Raw genomic sequence first — 22,777 nt, 5'->3', positions numbered from 1 at the left:
TTTCAATCTAACATTTATTGTTGAACCGGTGCTGCGAATCAGACTGCAGCCAACATGGTCAAACATTTAGGCTTCAGCACAGCCTCCTACAGCCATGATGTCACTGATTGTTTATGCTGTACAAAATCCAAAGATATTCAGTTTACATCTCTTAGAACTGCAACTCTTCACAGAGGAGACGATAAACTTGGTGAAGTTCCAGCTCTTATAAGAACAGCTGCTGATTTATCTGCTGCTGATTGTAGCAGCTTAGTTTCACACTTTATTAATCCAACTTGGCGTGAGTTACTGTGTGTTTTTTTTACAGTGCAGAAATGTAATTTTTGCTGCAGAAAAAGCTTTTTCTCGTGTTTGCAGTTCAGTGAGAATCGTTTGGAGAAACGGGAGCTGCATTTTTGATGTCTCACATCATGTTGGTTTGTCTCCCTTCCCCTTTGTCCTCAGGGCAGGAACAAAGTACTCTGTCGCTGTGTTTGGGATGTTTGATGGAGGGCAGAGCATGCCCCTTGCAGGAGAGGAAAAGACGACCCTGATGGATGAACCCGAGCCTCCGGTTATCAGTCCTTCTGGTAAAGCTGATAAACTCCTCGCTGCTCTCGTTTAGCAGGCCTGCAGAGCAGACGCTCGCTGATGTCAAAGTGTCACTCAGACTAGTGCCAAGACTTTGACTGACATGTTGTCGCAGGGAATTAAAGTAGCTGTCGCTTTGAGACTGAAACTCGATGCAGGTGATTAAAATTAGAAGACATTATTTAGGGATGCTTGGCTCGCGTTTCCTCTCCTCCCTTCTGTCTCAGCAGGAGTGTCATGTAGAGCAGAGTTACATGTGCTGAAGTGTTGACATTAGCATATATAAACTGCACAACTGACCCCCCTCACATGCTACATATTGGCTCCCATGTTAGCATCCACCCCAGCACTGAGCATTGCCGTAAGCATATATCTTCATTAGCTCCCGCAGAGCACTACTGAGCTCAGTATCTGCTGACCAAATGTGCACTCAGTCATGCAAAAGTAGATATTTCCCATTTATAAATTGTCTCAAAGAACTCTGTTTGCAATTAGACTTTTTTATGATCCAGAGGGTTCGTTGCTGCAGGGATGTATGCAGCTAGGAAAATGTTATGCTTCCCCTCAGACCCCGAGGAGGTGCTGATCCCGGGCAGAAATTCCTGCTGTAATGTGGAGCAGACGCAGTGACCGACTGCCCACCGAGCAGGGGACGGGCCACTCTAGCAGGCTGTAATTCAGTGTTTTTGACAGGCCCACATGGTTTGGCAGAGCTGCTTTTTCCTTAATCTGCTGCAGAAACATCATTTTTTACTGTCCATTAAATTGAATCCTTTTTAAATATTGCTCTTTGAACAGAGCTAGAAAACTTCATGTGATTCCAAGCATCTTTTCAGCATTTGGCTAATGGAAATGTTAACATGCAACACTAATAGTCTCCACCAGGAAGAGAGAAAGACGTGAGGGTGAAATGAATGTCATCACAAACATGAAAGTGCACGTTCAGGTTTGTCTCTTTAACAGCAGGATTACTCAGAAAGATATAAGTGGATATTTTGTCATCATAAAAATGTATCAAATCAAACTGGGAGACGTCTTCTGATTGTATTGTAATGATAGCATCAGTCATATCATGGCATTGGCCTCAAAGGTGTAAATTCGCACAGGGCAGCATTCATTGCTGAATAAGGAACACCTTTATTCCAGTTTAATGATGGCACCCCCCCCCCCCCCCCCCCCCCCCCCAAAAAAAAAAAACAACCTTTTTCCCCTTGAAGTTAAAAAAAAGCTGTTAAAGTTCAAACGCACAGCAACATTTTAACCAGATAATCTCAACTCCTGCTGCAGCTGCTCGTGTTCTCTGAAACCTTCGAGCTGCTGGTCTGCAGCAGTTTAGAGACTCATCAGCCAGAAACCAGCCTGGAAGAGAGTTTGGATTTTCCTCTCAATATAAAAGATTTCCAAAGTGAAAAATCACCTTAATGATCATTAAAAAAATGTTCAAAATGTCACAGAGACCCTTCTCGGCTCTCTTTAAGTTTAATTAGGATCATAGAGCTTCTCAGCAGAATCTGCATCCCCACAGTTCCTCCATACTGATCAGATCCTGAGATCTCAAATGATTCAGTTTTTGATTTGGGAGTAAAAAAATTCCAGAGTGAAGCCTCTGCACAAAAGCAACAATTCGGAGCTGCTGCGGGATCCTTCTGCACCGAGCCGGAGTTTTATTTGCTCTTACTCAGAGACACTGGATCCAGCAGTTGTCTGCATCTTATTAGAAACCTCTGAAAGCTGCCTCTGTTTATGACATCTGTTTTTATTAATGAACGTCGCAGGGACATGAGCGTGTTGTTTACTGGCGGTGGTATAACTCAGACAGACCGCGGCCAAGCATCCGACCTGGGCGGCGAGCATCTGTTTCTGCTGCATGCTAAAAGAGCTAAAAGATGAAGTCGATTGTCTCCTCACACGTTTTTAATCGCACACACAGGGTCCCTGTTTTTAACCGCCGGGGCGTGTCGTCCTTAAAACGTGGACGAGCGGCTATTTTTCACCCCCACAGGTGCCTGGAGCGGGAATGTGCGGGAGCAGGAGGCCTCGTAGATCACAGTGTGGGAGAGGCTTGCTCCGGCTTAGACCACAGCAGCACAAAATACCCTGAACGACTCCCCGAAGAAAGAAAAAGAGAGAAAAACCACCCTGGAGAAAGCTCTTAATCCAGCATTTACAGATGTTACACAATGTGTGAATTATTTAATGTGAACCGTTGTCTAAACTTATGATTGTGAGCCTTATTGTGATGTACTCCTCCTCACTCCTCCTGAGGTTCTTCCTCTCACTCTTTCTCACCTTCCTCACACACAAACAGTTCCAATAAGACTGAGCAGACACTCGTGGTGGGTATATGTGGTGTAGCAGGCGTAGCACTAACCTCCCCTCCTCCCAACACCACCATCTCTCTGCAGAGGCTGAGTGTAAGACCACAGCGAAGGCCGACCTCGTGCTGCTGGTCGACGGCTCCTGGAGCATCGGGCGCTTGAACTTCAAAACCATCCGCAGCTTCATCGCTCGCATGGTCAGCGTGTTTGACATCAGCCCCGACAAAGTCCAGATCGGTAAAGCTTTCGCTGCTGTTACTGCAGCTGTTAACCTCACCTTAACTTCACGTAGCCTCTGGGACGTTTAAACCTCAGAGGAACCTTTTCTGCTAGTTAGTAGCTCCGTGTTTTTATTTGACTCCACTAGAGTAGCTTTGCATGATTCACATTGAAACATAATCCTTATTTATGTTTTACTGAGCCTCAGTGCAGCTCCTCCCCCTGAAACGAGCTGTTTTAGCTCCTCCCCCTGATCATGGCGTACCTTTGGTGTGTTTTCTGCAGGTCTGGCTCAGTACAGCGGTGACCCAAAGACTGAATGGCACCTGAATGCCCACCCCACCAAAGCATCTCTGCTGGACGCTATCGCCAACCTGCCCTATAAAGGAGGAAACACCATGACAGGTGATTTCATTTTTAACTAACTACACTACAACACACATTCAGCATCACCTGATCCACCTCCAACTATAAGCTTTCTGAAGAAGGAAAGTGTGAAGCCAAATCATAAGGTAGAGAAGGTGTCTGTCTCCTAAATCCTCCTCCTGTTTCCACAGGAGAGGAGTCAATCTGAGAGAGAAGTGCTGTGTTGGGGATGGAGCCCAATCATTAAAGGCTTAAGATTTACTCTCCTTTTAAGGCTTTAGCTCATGTATGGATAATAACACACTGATAAGGGCCATGTTTAGTCCTACCAAGCAAACTCACTGCCTTTCAGATGGGTTAGGTTTGCTCCAGAGGGGTTAAACAACAGAAAAGCACCATGTAGCTCTTTGTAATCTGCACTCATAACTGAAACCTCTTCATCGCTGTGGGACAGGAATGGCTCTGAACTACATCTTCCAGAACAACTTCAGAGCTAACGTGGGGATGCGTCCAAACTCCCGCAAAATTGGTGTCCTGATCACTGACGGAAAGTCCCAGGATGAAGTCATCGTGAACTCGCAGAACCTGAGAGACAACGGCATCGAGCTCTACGCCATCGGTGAGTGAGCTTCACCTTTGGAGAGCAGCGCTGAGCTTTAGGATGATGATTCCTCATCACTGCACGATTTCCCCATCATGCAGTGATGAGGAAAAAGTACCTGCCTTCACTAGAATTGGACGAAAATGATCAATCAGCAGCCATTTTATTAGGTACACCTCACTAGTACCTGATTGGAACATCTTTTGCCTCCAGAGCTGCTTTAATTCTGCGTGCATGTTTGTCAAAGTGCTGCAAACCTTCACACTGGATCACAAAGATGCTGCAGATTTGTGGGCAGCACATTATTTTATTCTATAATTTACAGTGTTATACTGGCCCTTTATGCAGCAGCGTCTTAGTTCCTGTGCCTTAGAACCCACTTTCTTCTGATTAGGCAGTTTCTGGAAGCGTGCTCGGGGACACAACTGAGTGATTTAGAGCTGTACTGCCTTCACTTGGCGGGCGTGTTGTGCCAGCGATAGCCGACTGTGTAAAGAAATCCCAGTTTCTCTGTACGTGCTGCACAGGAAGAGCTCTTTGTTACTGTTAGGAGTTTGCATCCAGGTTCAGTTTCACACGTGAAGTCTGGGCTGTGTTGGAAGAATCACGATGAGACGCTTTCTGACACGATTCGTGACTCTGAGTACGAAGGAGAAAGTCTGCTTCTGGTGAGGCTGCTGCACGTATGAGGTCCTGTCGGCTGCTGTGACTGCACCAGATGATGATGCTCACCTGGTGCTACCTGTTTACCTGTTTAGCTGTACCTCTCACTGGTCTAGCTCTTGTTTAAAGCATCATTTTATTTGAATTCTGCTTTCTGGATCTTTCTCTGTAAACACTTGTTAGGTCAGCAGTTTAGCCTCTTCAGCCTCTTGTCTCCTTCAGTCTCGTGCTTCATTTGAACTTCAGCAGGTCCTCCTAACCATGTCTAATTTCCTAACTTATAGGGTGGCGCTGAGTGTATACTGAACGTTGAGTTTTCTGCATTTCAGTCAGTAAAGCTGCACGTACAAACTTGCAGCTGAAGTTTAAATGCTGATTTTCAAAGCGTGCTGATTCCCGATTCACCAAGAAGACACTGAAAGGTCGTTTTGAGGTTCTGACCTGACGGTACGTTTTTCCTCACAGGTGTAAAAAATGCCGACGAGAACGAGCTGAGGTCCATCGCCTCTGACCCAGACGACATTCACATGTACAACGTCAACGACTTCAAGTTCCTGCTGGACATCGTTGATGAACTCACCGTCAACCTGTGCAACAGCGTTAGGGGAGGTAGGAAAAGAGCCACTGCAGCATCATCAGAACCAGCTTAAAGATGGGTCAGGGCTTCCAAAGGCTGCCCAGAGCCGCCAAACTTTGAATCCTGATAGTAAACGGTTAAATGAATCTGCTGTGCAGCCAATCTGGACAATACTTCTGAGACATTTTCCATTCTTTAAATACATTTTGTAGTGATTTATTAATGTTTTTGGCTCGTAGATGCCAGTCATTGGTTTGTGGACTCTGAATACTTTGACCCTTCAACTTTAGCTCACTATCTTAGTTTTTGGAGTCAGCAGTGACCACATTTGGATGAGAGGGTTAAGTTACTACCTATATAAACTGTACATGCTCAACACACTGACACAGAATTAGTGTTAAGTAATAGCTTAATGTGTATGAGTAATCAGGTAATCTTAGCTATTTAAGGTTATCGAGGTGCATCCATAGACCTAACCTTAATCTAAGTGTTGCTGTGAGTGACAACCTCACAAAAACTGAAGTACAGACTTCCTACAATTAACCGCACAGCAATCCCAGTTTTCCCAGAGATTTCCATCAAAATGCTCCAAGAAGCACCAACAGCACAAAGCTGTTTCAGACGTCCATCTCAGTGACTTGAATTAGTGGAGGTGAATCCAAGCAGACACAGCTAGCAGCTATAACTGCTTCACATCTGGATCCTCCTGCTAGCCATAGTGGCCACGCCCCTAACTTCAAGCCTTAACTAAATCCAAACGAGCGAATTATGTAATTATTAACGAACTCTGCAGTTTTTATAAAAGGAGAAACTTTCCACAGAGGTGTTTCGCAGCAGGCTGTAAACGTGTTTATTTCTGCTGTAAAGTTGTGGGTTTAACATGGGAGTCTATGGGGACTGACTCACTCACCCTCAAGTGGCCATTAGTGGAACTGCAGTTTTTGGTACCTCACACCCAGAGGTTGAAGCTTGGTATGACCAAATACAATTACATACAAACATGGAGAAACGGTCCAGCTTCAGCTGAAGATCTAAAACTCAAGTTTTAAAAAAGTAAAAACCAGTTTGTAACGTTGCTGTAAAGTTTTGGTTTCACTGGTACAGCTGCTTCTACCCCGAGAGATGAAACTGATGACTCCTGACGAGTAGAGCGTAGAAATCACTTCAAGTGTTTTATGATCCACAAATCACGATTATCCAGACTTGGCTGAATGATTAAAGGAAAATAAGATCAATTTGTAGATATATTTGACTCAGCTCTGCCTGACAGTCTCGATTATTTCAGGCCATTAAAAGACGTTGCGACACATCCAAGCGTCTGATGGAAACTTTCTCAGTGGACAAACTTTTTGTCTGTAAATCAATTTTAGGAGGAAACGATTTACAGCCCAGCCGGAGAAAACCGGTTTTTAAATGAAGCAGCTGAAAAATACAGCGGGCCGGGATCCTGGCTGTCAGAGGAGCGAGCTCAGCGAGGGCGGATTGGTGGCAGCAGGGGTCAAAGAGCAGAACGCTCGGCATGCTGGGTCACATTCTCGGTGCTGTTTCTTTTCAGATGAACCCGATGAAGAAGAAGAAGAAGAAGAAGAGCCGCTGGAGTCGCCCGTCTTCCTGGTGACCTCAGAGGTGACACAGAGCTCTTTCCGCGCCACCTGGACGCCACCCGGCGGCCCCGTGGACAACTTCCGCGTCACTTACATGATGGCGGCTGGAGGACCCACCGAGGAGGTGAGATGAAGCTCTTCCTCATGTTATAGCCAGAGAACAAAAGCTTTCAGCTCCAGCCATGAGAATAAGATGGACTTCATAACTAAACTAAGTTAGACAGGGATGAGGAAACGGGAGGATTAAAACTCAACAAATACTTTACAAGAACCTGGGACCATCATGAAGACAGCATGTTAATAGTAATAAAAAAATTCTATACATATGTATATCTAAAACAGTTAAACTGACACAGCCGCTAACATAGATGCTGAACACACTGTTTCGATTCATGATTAAAATAAATGAGGAGAGAGACGGTACCCCATACTTTCTCCTCACATACTCACTCACACCTGGTTTAGGTATAAAGTGCTGGTTGTATCATCGTCTGGCATCCATTCGATAGTTCCAGCTCTAAATGGTCAAAAGACCTTCAGATAATTGGTGCATTTTACAGGACTTCATTAGAAGAATCTGCTCAGCGTGCTTCCTGTGATGGTAAACTTTATGTTTGCCAGCTGTTGGATAATTCCCTGAATATCAAACAGCAACTTGTTTCCTTATTAATTCCCTTTGGCTCCTATTTTTTTAATTAGACGATTCCTTTGTTTGTTTATAGCAAACCAAACCACAGCTTCCTGTGAATTTTAGATAATGACAGTCGCACAAAAACAGACTAACACTAAAATCCTTCCCTCGCTCATACAAAAGCAGATTCTTGGTCTGGCTTTTATTCGGAGCTCCACTTTAGGTGGCCCTCAGGATCTGAAACCTGGATCCTCGCTGCTTTGCTGAACCTACATTGGCTTTACGCGTAATCAGTAGAAACACATCAGTGGGCCTTTTACTGGCTCTGGGCCGACAGATCCTGTCATGGTTCTGAAAACATTTCTCCTCTGATCCGTTTGGTTTAATGCTATAGACTTCCCACTGGGCCGGGGCGCCTCCCCTCTTCTTTAGCAGGTTTACACTGGACTGCTTGTACAGTACTGAGTGCAGGTCTCACCTGCTATGATTTACAGCCACTTCAACAAGAGAGGGAACTGAAAACTACAAGCAGCCTGTTACAACGAGGGCCTGTGCAGAGGCCACAGCACACTGCAAGAGATGGCACTCCTATATCACTGTGCATATGGAATATATATGGGAAAAACAGAAACGTATTAAATAAATAAAGAAACGAGGATGTGCAGTGAGCTGACGTGTTCTTTTGGTTTAATTAAAGTCAGGTTGTCCGGATAAAACCTCAAAGACCCACATAGACTAATTAAAGATGCAGCTCGGTGAGCTTTGCCCCTGAAAGCCGACGCTGGGAGTGATTATACTGTAAAAACTGTGTAATTGTTCTTTTTGTGTGGGTTTGAACAGCTCTCGTTACAGAATCTCTCTCATTTTTAGAAAAAAATACACAATAAACAAAGTAAAGTTGGGATTTATTTCTACTGACGATAATCAGGCAGTAGAGTCTTTTTGTAGTTGGGCTCCAACTTAAATTTAAATTATTTAACATTGTGATTGATGGCCATCAGCTTGTTTTTAACCCACCGTAGCGCAGTACATGATGTGTGATGTGAGTGTTCAAAGCATCAGCGTGAGCTCCTGAAGCTCAAACTCACTTTAGTTTATGTGGCTCTACCAAAGCCAGGGTTCATGACTCTGCGAGCAAGTATACTCCTGGCTTCACACAGCAAACAAATATCTCTTTATGCTCGCTTCCAGTAAATTATAGGAATATATGAGCTGGTCTCCCATCTTATTTTGATCATCTCGAGTGTCTGATTCAATAAAGATTAAGGTAAAGGTCACGCTAGTGGAGTCAAGAAAAACTGTGCTTGGGATCCACTGGAAACAGGCTGAGCTTAATCAATTACAGACGCACATGAGCTGATAAGAGGGAGATATTTTCTCCACCAGCCTGAGAAGTCGCAGCCTCTGTGTTTGTTTGTTATTTCTCGGCTGGGTTTGATTTTCCAGCAGAATAAGTGCAGGAATGTGACACTGTTTGGAAGCCAAGTTGAACATCCCGCATGAGGACTTTCCCATCAGCTCACGAACATAGCACAACAGAGTCAGCAGAATCATCAACGGTGCGAAGACAAAAGCCGTCTGAAACCTCTAAGGACGTCCCAAAGAGCCCAGCTGTTGGTGTGAGAGGTCTTTGGTTTTTGATCCCATGCTCTCTTCTGTGAGACTTCCTGAGGTGCAGGAACGTAAGGTTGAATTTCACTGGCCACAGAATGATAACCGGCTCTGTATCGTTTCAGCTGATGGTCGACGGATCGCTCAACACCGTAGTGCTGCAGAACCTGAACCACTTGACCGAGTATGTCGTCAATGTTTACTCCGTGGTTGGCGAGCGGAGCAGCGAACCTCTGAAGGGCACCGAGACCACGTGTGAGTGTTTCCTCTTCACCTCTGCACCTTCCTCTTCTGTCACTGCTGCAACATGTTGTGGGCTTTGGGGTGTGTGGACAGTTGGAGAGGGCCAGAGAGAGTCGCCTGTGAGATTATTCATTTATAAAAAGTGTCGTCTTGTTTTTCATGAAGGCAGAAGTGGTGAGAGTTCGAGAGATGTTTCCAAACCTTTTCAAAGATCTGGGGATAATGATTATTTTCAAACTAAAATGGTTTATTATGTAAACAAATTGATAACGCAGAATATGAGCTTCAATCCTTTTGTATATTGTTTACTACTATTATTGCTTGTGTCCAGCTGGGTGGGTATATTGATAACTGACTTGTTTCAGATTTCTAGTTGTTTTTTTTATTTATTAATAAATACGACCTTGTAGATCCACTGCAGGCAGGTTACTGATGGTGGTTTGCTAAAGTTTGCACCCACAGAAGGCTCCGTGGTTTAAAAGCATCATCACAGGTCATGATTCCAGTCCTAAGCCTAATTATGCTACACTGTACGGACAAAACTACTGGGCCACACCACCTATTCTTTAAATTCAGGTGTTTTCAGTCCCACTGAATGCAGTCTGCCTTGTGAAATTTTGTGAAATTTCTTCTTCTCCTGATTGCAACGTGGACACATTTAGGAGCCACAGCAACTCAGACACAAAGTGTCAGACCTGAAGTTGCAGAGCAGGGTTGCTGAGGCACATAGTGCATAAAAGTCTGCAGAGCTCTGAATCTCCTGGTTAACATCAGCACACAAACTGCACCGGGAGCTTCGTGGCTTTCCATGGCCGAGCGGCTCCTGTAGGTGTAACGTGCAGGTGGCCCCGTGTTTTTTTCCATATAACGTAACTTAGACCTCAGAGGGTTAACCAGGATTTTGCTCTGCTCTCCCAATTTCAAAACACCTCACTGACCACTGAGAGAAGAGCTGAGTTTTTATTCCTGACGGCTTCACACTGGTCATGTTGGCAATTTTTATCACTGATATTGGTATTTTATTTCATTTATCTCCAATTATGTTAGTCACACACACTGGTATTCTATATCATTTATTAGTACCTATATTATTCACACACACTGGATTAATGAGACTGAGGCCTGTTGTGTTGACTTCCTTGGATGTCAGGGCCTCACTTTTAGCTCCTGCTAAAACCAGCTTCACTGTTGACGTAACACTTTATCACCTTTTAATAAAGTTCAAGTTGCTAACAGTGTGCCGTTGAAATTTGGGGTTGTAGACCCACCTGGGTTTGTTTAATATAATTAATAAATTTTGTATACTCAGACTGCCCTAATGAGTGGGAGTTGGGACCGCTGTCTGTGGGAGTATTTTGGGGGAGGTAGGTTCACACGGGAAGGAGTCTTTTATATTAACCCCTGGTAGAGTGAGGAGTATAAATGGTGGAGTTCAAAGGTTATTGGTCTGTTTTATGTAAATAAGGATGTCAAAGGCAAGTGGGCAGTCACCATGTTTAAGGGTATAAAACAAGGTCCTCGGTCTGGGCTTCTCACTTTTTCACTCAGTCTTTTTTACTTCACTTCTTACTTTTTAACTTCAGTCCCTGTCCTCTTCTTCTACTCTTCCTGTTCCTGCAGCTTTCTCTGTCTCTGTGTTTCTCTCTTATTCTCTGTGTGTGTGTGTGTGTGTGTGTGTGTGTGTGTGTGTGTGTGTGTGTGTGTGTGTGTGTGTGTGTGTGTGTGTGTGTGTGTATCTCAGTAACTATGTTACTGTCTGTGTCTTGGTCTTTGTCTGTGTTTTGTGTAACTAAGATGTCTAATAAACAGTACCTGCTCATCCCAGTGTTTTTTTTTTTTGGAAACTTTGGATTTAATTGGGTTTGAATTTTCGGCCCAAAGGAGCATGAAGACCCTTAAAAATGTTACCAACAGTCACCCTTTGGGTTCAAAGCCATGATTGTAGAGGAGGTTTGCAGGCCGATAGCATCATTGCTCTGTGGTGTTTAATGGTTGTGGGAAAGCGTTCTATTTCTTCCATATGGTTTGTGAGATAAACAGCTTGATTTCTCTGCTCATTATCCTGCTTCACACACATCGATGGAAGTCTTCTGCCCGCCTTCATATCTGGTCCAGCATCTGTGTTTATACTACATATATTTAGCATCTGATCCAGGGTGGAAAACTGTTTAACAGTCCCATGATGCAATGGTGAGAGCGGATGTTAGTCCGAAGTGGGCAGAATAAAGACAGTAGTTAAAATTAATCAGGGCTGCAGTCTGCATGTATCTTAGATAAACTGATAGGATTTAACAATGTGTTAAGGGCACGGCTCTAAGTGATTTTATTTGCTTATTTGTCCTTCACTGTTCACTTTATTTGTGCTCAAATGTGAGATTGATTTTTACAATGAGCTGCTTCCCACTGTCATAAAACAATAACTGGCTTTTTTGTTGTTGTTGGTTTTACGGCAGCCAGCAGCTGTCAGATCACTGTGGCTTCATTTACTGTAATAATTAAATGAACACCGGGTTAGGTCATAATATCCTCCTTTAACTGTGAGTGCACAGAGGGTGTGGGTGTGGGTGACCTATATACTGATCTCCACATAGAGCTGAACAGTCAGGAGGTGTGATTTATGGTGCAAAGACAGACAAAAATCCCACATTTATGGGTGCTTAAAAGAGTACATCCAGTTTCAAAGTAAGAGCATGAAATATTCATCGTCCTCCAAGCTTACTTTGACAAATTTATGTATATATTTATTTCTCCTCTGGTTCCAATATTGCACAAAAAATTTAGGCTGACGTTTAATGTAATTACCATAGACTGTAAATAAAAGATGGTTGACTCTAGGAGAAACTTTATTTTGATGAGAGACCAGAGTGCTAAGTTTTCAGCTGAGGCTAGTTAGCTTGGCTAGAAAGCAGCTAACCATAAACTGTGCAGGTACAACGCACACACACACACACACACACACACACACACACACACACACACACACACACACACACACACACACACACACACACACAGCACACACTTCTTGTACAGTTTGTACTACAAAGCAGGCCATTGTATTAGTCACATAATTCCAGTAAAAATTCTCCAAAAGGCACAAATGCATCAGAGAGGCCGAGTTCAGCGGAGGTGAGGCCAAACCTCAGGCCAGACCCAAATAATCGATGTAGCTTCTTAGTCTGAAAAGTGAAGCCAATGCTGACCTCCTGTGGGAAAATCCACTTTTTATACTGTCTATGAGCCTCGCAGACAGCTGCCTGTGCCAAAAAGTGGCCGTGCCCCTAATCCACTGCCCAGATGGATGAGTTCACCTGCCGTACTGTTGTTATGAAGGGAGAATATCCATGGAGACCAAAGCTGCAAACATGTTTAGTTCTGCTGTAAAACTGGACATTTTAACACGTAAGTCCGTGAGCAGTGGCTCACTTTTGAAGCCTCCAGTGGCCATGAGAGGAACTGCAGCTCTGTATTTAGGCGCTCTGGGTTTTTCATGAATTTGGTTTTTAAAAATTTAAACAGACTTTTGGATTTAATTATCTTGGAAACAAAAGCCCGTTCTCAAATATAAATTATTTTAACATGTGCACGTCCAGGAGGTCAGATTTTTTTCTGTAAATATCTTTGTGTCTTAACCTGGTTTTATCTTCTGAATATCCCTTTATTTCCATGAAGGAAATTGGGTAGCTGTATTTACATGACATCTAAAAAAGCAAAAAGAAACCCCAAAATGAGACCCCATCAATATCCTTAAAAACAGAAGCTTTGTGATCATGTTGGGACATTTTGGGCCTGTTTGTATCATTATCTTTTTATTGTGCCAAAACCTCCTCCAAATATTGTATCTGAAAGGTCAGGGCTGTGTCTGCCCCCTCAGTGCCGCTGTACGCAGTGAAGAACATGAACGTGTACGATGAGACCCCGTTCACCATGAGGGTCAGCTGGGACGCAGTGGTCGGCGCCACCGGCTACCTGCTGATGTACAAATCCATCAACGCGTCTGAGCCTCAGCTGGAGAGGGAGGTACGCGCATGCTAACATCACTGCTAACATCATTGCTAACATGGGAGGTTGTTTGATGTGCAGACGTCTGCGCAGACATCAGTGATTTGCTGTTGTTGAATTGTGTTGTCCTTTTTATCAAGATATTATTATAACATTATGAAATAAGGAAAGGCCCCATGGCTCCACTTTAAGGAACCTTTTAAAATGAGTTAATCTAATTTTAAGGGAGCAACGTGCACTTTTTAGATCACCTTAAAATGCCAGTAGCTCGTCCCTTACAGTGGTTTGGGTGTGCAAGCAGTATTTGTGGACCAGTAATTATGATCCCAGTCCCAGTAATGTGAGAAAGTAAACATCATAGTGTTCCCACAATGCGAAAAATCCACCACAACACAGGAACGCTTGCACGTAGACCGGCACAAATCCGACACATCTCTTTATTTGTGTGCTGAGGATTTCCACATTTATTTTATATTAGACGTCTTCTGCTTGCATCACCTCACTGCTTCCAGATGTGGCTACAGTGAGGAAGTGGCCTTCTGCAGCCCGGCTCAGGCCAGGCCTGCAAAAGAGCAGAGCCCTCAGACACGCTGGGTAATGGGAAGGATTAGCTCATGGCCTGAAGTCATCAGGATGATATAAACAGAACAGATGCTACACGGATGGAGCTGAACGCCTCTTTGGTGTTAACCTACATTTGCGATTAAACATCTGTGGAAAATTGAAGGGATGATTAAATGTACAGTGAGGTGGTCTGTACTGGAAAGCAGGCTATGTGCGCCTCAACTGTGAAGCAGAGGGGAGCATTCGTTTACTTTACAGCATATTATTTGACAAAAAATACAGCGAAGCCCATTTTATGCTGAATTTCTCAGTTTTCTTGCTTGTTTGTGCATTTAATGTGTGATTGGAAAGAAGAAAAAAATATTTGGACAGTGGTACCCGATAATCGGTGTGGTCATCAGCTTCTGGCTGTTTAAAAATCTCAGCGGTCTCCACCCATCTGTGCTCCTTTGCAGTTACGTGTCGGAGGAGATGTCACCGTTACCCAGCTGGAGCAGCTGATCCCAAACACGGCGTACAACATCAGAATTCACGCCCTGTACGGGGAAGCTGTGAGCGAGCCTCTGGGGGGGACAGGAGTCACCTGTACGTACTGCTAAACTGACTTTTTTCTGTCTAAAACATGATCTCTGTGGATATTTAAGGCCTGAGATAATGTGGCTGGATTACACCTCCATAGCCAAGTACTGAGCAGGTGAGGTTAGATAAAGCTTGGTTAGTTTGGGGGATATTAGGCAGTCATGAGAACAAAAAAATGTCCTGCAGCAACATGTTCAGTCTCTGAGGCCAGAGGTCACCATATTTGGATAGCTAATGCTATTTAGCTGGTTAATAGTTTATAGATGCACAAAGAAAACTCACAAAAGCTGCGACAGAAGGACCCTGAACCGTCCTGCTGTAAGGCAGCAGTGCTAAACACTGAGCCTCTGTGCTGCTGATGAGCCAATTTAGCTTTATATCAGTCGCCATCTTGATTTTCTGGGGACAAAAAAATGACTGTATTTAGATGATGGCATGTTGCTAAGTTATCAGAGAACTAGCTTGCAGTGAACAGGCATAGATAGCTACTAATCAGTGCTCAGCAGCACACTGATAAGACTTTATCCAAAAAGTTGGTAAATTTTATTATTGCTTCTCAGAGGTGGTTTCAGGAAAGGGAAGACGCTGCTGAGTTTTATTTTGTGTCAGCTGCTGTTTTATAAGAACTGGATCGCGTCTCCCACATTTTGGATTGAGAGCTTATGGATTGGAAACAGATGCAAAACCAAAGCAGCACCTCTTTCTTTCAAAATGAGCTGCTGTCTGTTTTTCAGCCCCTCTGTGAGTTTTGGCCTCACAGTGTCAGCCAGCATCTTTTAATGTCTTCACATCAATACTGAGAACGATGAGATGTTTCTGTGCTTCAGTCAGGAGGGTTAAAGTCTCCTTTCCTCGCCCTCCCTCAGTGCCCAGGCCAGCTGGAGGAGTCCTGAGGATCACTGATGTCACTCACAGCACCATGAAGCTCAACTGGGATGCCGCTCCCAGCCCCGTCATCAAATACATCATCACCTACAAACCAGAACAAGGAGAACTGAAAGAGGTACGGCTCTTGTGCAGGATTAATGCATGAAAAACCGTCTGAGGGATGGAGTGAGTTATGATCAATATATTTCATGGTGGTGGTTTATTATACATTTGTCCAGATTATTGATTAGTCAGCTGATAAACAACAGTGTTTTTTAATCAAAGGCATCAGATGTTCTCAGGTTTCAGCTCCATAATGTCAGGATTTACTGATTTTATTGGTTTTAACTTTTTATAAATTAAATTTGCTTAGATTTTGGACAAAACTATTTATTCAGCCTCCACCATATAAAATTATAATTTGTAGATCAAATCATGGTAAAATAATAACCAATTGTTTCAAATGGTTTTGGCCCAGAATGGCTCACATTCATATCAGTCCCACAGAAAGCACCAGTATGTGGCTTCAATAGACAATCATCACCTTATTCAGTGGCGTTCGTTCATTAAAGGAAATAATGGGTTTCCACTTGGAAAGAGGAAGCAAAAAATCTGCTTAAGGATGCTGGAGTAGCAGGAAAAGTTTAGGACTGGATGATACAGCACCTCATGGACTACGAGCAGCTGTAGGAAGGCAGCTAGTGGCTAGTTTTTCACTAGCTTTCAAAGCTTATGAAAATCTGTCTTTGGGTAATTTGTTTTCAGAGTGAATTCAATTGGAAACCAATATTTCAATTCAGCCCTTTATGTTATAAGGGGAAGACCTTACAATATTAGGAAGCTAGGCACATGACAGGAAGGGGCGTCCAGCATAATCAGGATCAGGGCAGCCATTTATCACAGCTGGTGGTGGGTGAGAATCAAGAATCAAGAATCAAGAATGCCTTTATTAGTCCCACAAATGGGGAAATTGCAGTTAACAGAACATCCATCTAAAACAAAAACATAACACAGACAGGGGGGGACAGATGTCTGAGGTCATGCAACCGTTTCACAACGGCGCTACCTTTAGCAGAGAGACAGAAAGAGATACATTGGGATAGTTAGGTTCAAAAAAATCATCTCATACTGTGTTCATAAAGAACACCTTACGAGGTTCCAAAAAACACCTCAGCAAAAAGCATATTGCACATATAAAGCCGGGATAGCAGTATGGTGGGTAGGGTCAGGGTCAGGAGGGGACGCAGACGGAGACGAGAGGGTGGGGGCATTGTGGAGCCCAGATGCCAGCTCCCAGGCAAACAGTTTGCTGATAGTGATGGAAGTTCATCAGCAGCCTTGGTACACCAGATCCAGCTTCACAAATCACAGAGAGGGTTGAGGGGGATAGCGGCCTTCACACATAGTTCTGGAGAGATATGATTGCCAGCCAAGGCCGGCTAGGGAGCCGAATTCTGATAATGCAGGTGTTGTTTTGGAACAGGCTGCTTGTTTTTTCAACAGCCTTCAGTCTCACTGGGAAACCATTCAATAAATCCAATAATCCAAATTCATTAGTTACCGTCCTCACTGAGCAGAACCGTACCTTATCTCCAGATCGAACCCCTCTCACCTGCTACTCCCCAAGTCTACGGCTCAGGTTCATCAGGCTTTGAGTCTGAGTCTGTACCATTCTGGTCAGCCCATCCACCTGGGTCGGCAGCCTCTGCAGATGTCGAACTGCCGTCCAGGTTTTCTTGATTTCACGGTAAATCAGGTATCCTCCAAGCCCAAACAGAAAAGATACCGCTACCAGATAGCCAAATATGTAAGCGTCTTCCACGTCTTCCACCTCTAGGGCCGAGAAGCACACAGGTCTCCACGAGCTCCAAGAGTCGATGACGTATCCAACCGGGTCTGTTCCACTCGGACACGCAGGCTCCCCTTTCCCAGATCTCATAGTGGAAAAAATTCGATCCATGGTCTTGAAGGCCCAGTTTGCCAAATCCATATTGCTCTCAATCTTATTCTTATTCGAACAGTGTGCAAGAGACGCTCTCACAGCAAGCAGGAAAGATAGGGAGGGCAGGGAGAGAGATAGAATGCGACCGTCCCCGTCAGAGGCTGGAGCAAGAGGGGTAAAGAGGAGAGAGAAGACCCCAAACAACAAACAGGACCAAACACAAACTACAGGAGAGTGCACACAAAGTTAATGACAGAGTGGCCTGTTAACACACGGGGAGTGTAAAGGGTGGAGTAGAAGAGAAATGCTCAGTGCACCATGGGAAGTCTCCCAGCAGCCTGAGCCTATAGTTGCATAACGAAGGGATGGTTCAGGGTCATCTTGAAAATCTTAAATCTAATCTTAAAAATAGAGAGGGTGTCTGTCTCCTGAATCCAAGCTGGGAGCTGGTTCCACAGAAGAGGGGCCTGAAAGCTGAAGGCTCTGCCTCCCATTCTACTCTTAAGTATCCGAGGAACCACAAGTAAGCCAGCAGTCTGAGAGCAAAGTGCTCTGTTGGGGTGATATGATACTATGAGGTCTTTGAGATAAGATGGGGCCTGCCTGATCAGTAAGTAGAAGCATGATGTCCAGTTTTTCTAAATCAGGCTCAGTAAGTGCACTTGTGACCTTTTCCACTGGCACGTATGAGCCGTAACTCCCTCACCATATAAAAAGATGTCTGTTTGAAAATGCTTTGTATTGTTTGCGGGGTCACTGAGCGTTGGCCTTGAACAATAAAGCCTCACAGAGAGCCTCATAAGGGTAAAGTTTTACTCGGCAGAGATATCTTTGTTCTGGGAAAGTGATGAGTTACGACCGGCCGCGCAGCTCCTCACTGTTGGCCCGGAGGTTATGAGAAACGCAGTCTGCTGGCAGAGGAGCGCTGGCTCCATCATCCCAGCTCCACTCTGTCCTCATAACTTCTCACTTGGATGTCAGCAGAGGACAAACAGTCTGGGATGACTCGGCAGCTGAAGGTGCCGTCCGTAGACACCTGACGCTTCCAGAAAATTCTGATGGATGACGTGCAGCAGCTCAGCTCTTCTTAAGGATTACTGCTGAAGGCTTCTTGTCTCTATAGAGGAAGCCCACACATTTGGATTTATGCCTGCTGAGTGCTGAGTTTTTGTCCTCGCGTAATTCTCTCCTGAAATGGAAACTCCGACTGTGGAGGCATGTCTCTGCGTGTCACACGTCAAAGCTTTGCCCTGATTTATCCAATGGCCCACCATTCTCTGACCCTACAAATATGCATCTTTTACGTTCTTTACTTTCATCTCAGATGGTAAATATTTTCACCAGACTCATAAACTTAAAGCATACTTTCATAAACCGTCTCAACTAGATCACATAATAAATCAGATGGAGCTGTCGAGGTGGCTCCTCAGTAACACAAGGCCTCGTGTAATCAAGTAAAAATTTGCTTTTATCTTTTTGGGCAGTTTTATGACATTTAAAGTTTACCAAACTTTGAACCAAGTGTTGACGTCCATTTAACGGCTGTTCACCACACAGCGTCAGTGTTTTTAGTTTTTATAGGGACCCTGTTACAGAGAACCCACAGACTGTATATAAATGATGGATGGAGTCACTATTACGCTTGTGTTTTGAAGCTTCGACTTTAGCACGACGCAGTCACCATCTTCTTTTTTAGACCACATTATGGAGCGCTAAGTAATTACTTAGCCCTTTTACTACCACAGGGGTCAGGGTCACCGGTGACCCCTGTGGTATTAAAAGGGCTAAGCTAGCTAGCTTGGTTGGAAACCTGCACTACAGAGACACAGATCTCTGCTAATTAGCACTAAGACTTGCTAATAAAATACTACATGTTTGCCCAGCAAATCTGGAGTAGAAAATGGCTGTTAGTACAATTATCTGCACAGACCTTTGTAATATTTATCAAACGTTTGTATTAAAATGCACAAACATGATCTAGAGGTTCAGTTAGTGACTCAGATTAGCTTTAGCTGTGGGAACAGCCAGTGCGGCTATGCCTCTAATAAAGCAGACTTTAAGCCTTAATTACACTGAAATGAGTGCATAATGTAATGAAGTTATTAAGAATATATAAATTAGCTATAGAGATCACAAATGTTTTTGTATCCGGCTACAAACGTGTTTATTTCTGCTGTAAAGTTGAACATTTTAACGCGGGAGTCTGTGAGCACCGACTCAGCCTCCGCCACCAGAGGAAACAGTTTTTGGGAATTATGCTTCATTATTTCGCTGTTTGGTTTCTCATAGAGAAATGGATTAATGGACATCTTCCAGCTAATCTGCAATGAGAATTTGGAGAATGCCTTTTTCTTAGCTTTCTATTTTTGAATGCATTAGAAATTCAGCCACATCCACCACTTCATGCATTTTTTTTTAACCATCAGGCACGAGAACAGTTTAACAGGCTGCAGGAAGTGGTGATTGAACCACTGACTTTCAGATTTGTAGATGACTTGCTCAACCTTCTGGGACACAAACGCCCTGTGGGCCTAAATGCTGGTGTCTGCCCTGTGAGTGACTTTATTTTTACCTACGGCAGGTTGAAGTTAATGGCGACGTCACCACCCTGGACCTGTCCAGCCTCATTTCCCAGACAGAATATGATGTGGCCGTCATCCCGGTGTACGACGAGGGCCCCGCGGTTCCGATGCTCGGCAGCGCCATCACAGGTCTGAATCTACCTTTTATTTCTTTTGGTTATCCGGCACTCACTGAAGAAAAAGTTATCAGATGCCTTACTTCTAGTTACAGCGAGAGAAAACATCCTAAAAAAGGTTTGTTTGTTAGCAGGATCACTCAAAAAGAGGAGGGACTTGGCCTATCTTAGATCAGACCGGGATCTGGGAATTTTCAGAAGGATTATTTATCACTGTGAGATGGGGAAATCATTTTTTCATGACTTTATAGGAGGGATGGTTGGTGTATTGGACAGAGGATGGTGAATATGGAGCTGAAGAAGACCAAAATATCAAACTGAAATAAGAAAAAGCTCAGCCATGATGAAGGGATGCAGACTCCGACTGCTCTTGTTGACACGCGCAAACACAAATACACAAGCACATAACGGGAATCACACATTTTAGCAAACACACATATTGGCCTACAGTAAAAACTCTTCACATGATGTGCAGGTTTATATTGATGAATTAATATGAAGTGTTTTTATCTCTGTGTAATAATGTTAAAAAAGCCAGTCTTCACATGATGCCGCCTCATCACTCAGACCTCCTCTGTCTCATTTCGGTCGGCGTGCACAGATGTTGTTCCTGCGCCCAAGAACCTGCAGTTCTCTGAGGTAACACAGACCTCGTTCAGAGTCACGTGGGAACACGGAGCCCCGGATGTGTCCCTGTACCGCATCGGCTGGACCAAGAAGGGGGCGAACGACTTCCAGTATGTAAGTTGGCGATAGTGTGACCAGCCAGGCCGCGTCTCTGAAATGTCTGAGTTCAAATGAGACCGCAGCAGATCAGGTCCGTCCATCAGTGAATACAAAGTATGTTTTGGCAGCGACATCTGATTTTGAAGGCCTGTTCAGAACAATCGCGTGTGTGTCTGCTTGTTAAAGGATGACATATAAACCATCTGATAACACTGTTTATACAGGTCGAAGTGCCGAGTGCTTTGGCTGAGGCTCTCATCTTTTCAACACGCTCAAGTGCTTTATTACTTCTTTTGGTTTTACAGGCACCAGTCCAAAAAGCGATTCAGTTGTCATTCTCCCCTTTTACAACCTTTTGCCAGCCTTGTTCATGTGCAGCACACTTTTAGGCTAAGCTTTTAAAGCTCACAGCGTACACGACACCCCCAACGTCCCCGACACTCAGTTCAACTGTGTGGATAACTAAGATAACAGAGTGGGATAATTACTTTTTCATAGCAAACCACACAGAAACATTAATAACTAACATCAAACGTGTTCGGGGTTAAGAAAGCAAATGCAAGTGTGGCTGCCAGTACATGAATATGTCTTTAAAATGTTACAATGAAATATGAGAATGCAGCCTCGTATTTAAAGGATATTATCCCAGATATCATCCCAATATTAGTTGTTTTTTTCCATCCTTGTAACATCTAAAATTATAACAGTTCTGTGTATTTTTGTCATACACGCAAATTATTTCTGAAACCTTTCTGAAGATGTGTAATGATCGTTGTCAAGGCTTTCTATACTGTGAGGTACAGAAAGCAATATCAGAGAGAGCACCAGCGAGCAGCACTTGGTGATGTGGGGAGGAAGAACAGGAATAGACCTCCAGCAGAGCTCGGCTCAGGGAGGGGCGGTGCAGTTAATTTGGCGATGAGGGGAAAGAGAAGAGGGAAAAAGTGTGTTATGAAAAGGCGAACGATCACTCAAACGTTCCTCAGGAGTCTCGAAACGTCAAAAACCAAAAACACCTGGCACGTTAACGTCTATCCTGATCATATCAGCGTTTGTTTTTCTTCGTGTTACATTTGCATTTGTTATCAGCAGCTGGGTAAATAAATCCGCTTCAGTGCTTTATCTTGAAATATGCAAATGAGCTTTGCTTAGACAGCGCGATCTGTCTGCAGCGGTGATAAACATCTGCTTTCAGCTGTCTCATCCAGTGAAGGGGCTCCATGAGCCTGTAGCTCAGCAGACTTTCCTTCCTCTCGTTAAAACTGGAGCCTGAGCTCGTAGCGGCGTTCGGGCTCACCTGCAGCCGCTGAGGTTGCTGCTCAGATTTTCTCAGGCAGAGTAAAACCACCAGCTTTCCCCTGCTCCTCTAATGTGAAACTGTTTGAATCCAAAATTAATCTGTCATTCTGACGAGCAAAGAAAAAAAAGTCTCGAGAACAATCCATTATGCTTTCACAGACTCCTCAACACGGAGTTACTGAGCGTTCCAAGAGTTAAGCCAAAACATCCAGTTCAAACAAAGCAGTAATAATGCTCCCTTTGTTTCCCGCTTCAGCCTCCAAAGTTGTTTTTGGGCCCACAGATCAGCACAAATGAAATGAAGTCGATGCAGGTTAAAACATACAGCTGTGAAAGGCTTCTCCACTGAGGCTGAACCTCTGATTTAATGACCTTTGAGGGAGCTGTTGCTCTCACTGTGTGCCCAATGCTGCACACTACATTTTACCCACCACAATGCAGTGTTTTGGCTTCAAGAGGCTAAGTTCAAATATAGTAAACCAAAACTACTGCGATACACACAGATACAGACTCCTGTGCTGTTTTACCCTCACCAGGCTATCCTGAGTAGAGACGACACCACCCACGTTCTGGAGAACTTGGACCCTGACACCGAGTACTCCGTCACCATCACCGCCATCTACCCCGACGAGTCCGAGAGCGAAGATCTGATGGGAGACGAACGCACATGTAAGCAAGCCCCCTGCGTCTGATCGGC

The 22,777-nt window shown here is 44.1% G+C and overlaps 1 protein-coding gene across 4 annotated transcripts in view; it reads left to right on the top strand.

Moving 5' to 3' along the window:
• col12a1b (collagen, type XII, alpha 1b) overlaps positions 1 to 22,777 on the top strand; it is a 147,135-nt gene that overhangs the window by 44,367 nt on the left and 79,991 nt on the right. For 3 of the 4 annotated variants that reach the window (XM_030720897.1, XM_030720896.1, XM_030720898.1), the window contains exons 16-28: positions 445 to 569; positions 2,976 to 3,125; positions 3,393 to 3,512; positions 3,928 to 4,092; positions 5,203 to 5,346; positions 6,870 to 7,042; positions 9,286 to 9,415; positions 13,278 to 13,423; positions 14,425 to 14,554; positions 15,415 to 15,551; positions 19,939 to 20,068; positions 20,657 to 20,796; positions 22,617 to 22,749. In XM_030720897.1, the coding sequence (XP_030576757.1) occupies positions 445 to 569; positions 2,976 to 3,125; positions 3,393 to 3,512; positions 3,928 to 4,092; positions 5,203 to 5,346; positions 6,870 to 7,042; positions 9,286 to 9,415; positions 13,278 to 13,423; positions 14,425 to 14,554; positions 15,415 to 15,551; positions 19,939 to 20,068; positions 20,657 to 20,796; positions 22,617 to 22,749 (1,823 nt within the window). The remainder of the gene's footprint in view (positions 1 to 444; positions 570 to 2,975; positions 3,126 to 3,392; positions 3,513 to 3,927; positions 4,093 to 5,202; positions 5,347 to 6,869; positions 7,043 to 9,285; positions 9,416 to 13,277; positions 13,424 to 14,424; positions 14,555 to 15,414; positions 15,552 to 19,938; positions 20,069 to 20,656; positions 20,797 to 22,616; positions 22,750 to 22,777) is intronic. The other variant, XM_030720899.1, reaches the window with a different exon arrangement.

This window comes from Archocentrus centrarchus, chromosome 24 (genome assembly GCF_007364275.1).
Source record: "Archocentrus centrarchus isolate MPI-CPG fArcCen1 chromosome 24, fArcCen1, whole genome shotgun sequence".
NCBI lineage: Eukaryota > Metazoa > Chordata > Actinopteri > Cichliformes > Cichlidae > Archocentrus > Archocentrus centrarchus.
The sequence above is the reverse complement of the archived record's forward strand: the minus strand, read 5'-3'. Positions and strand labels throughout refer to the sequence as shown.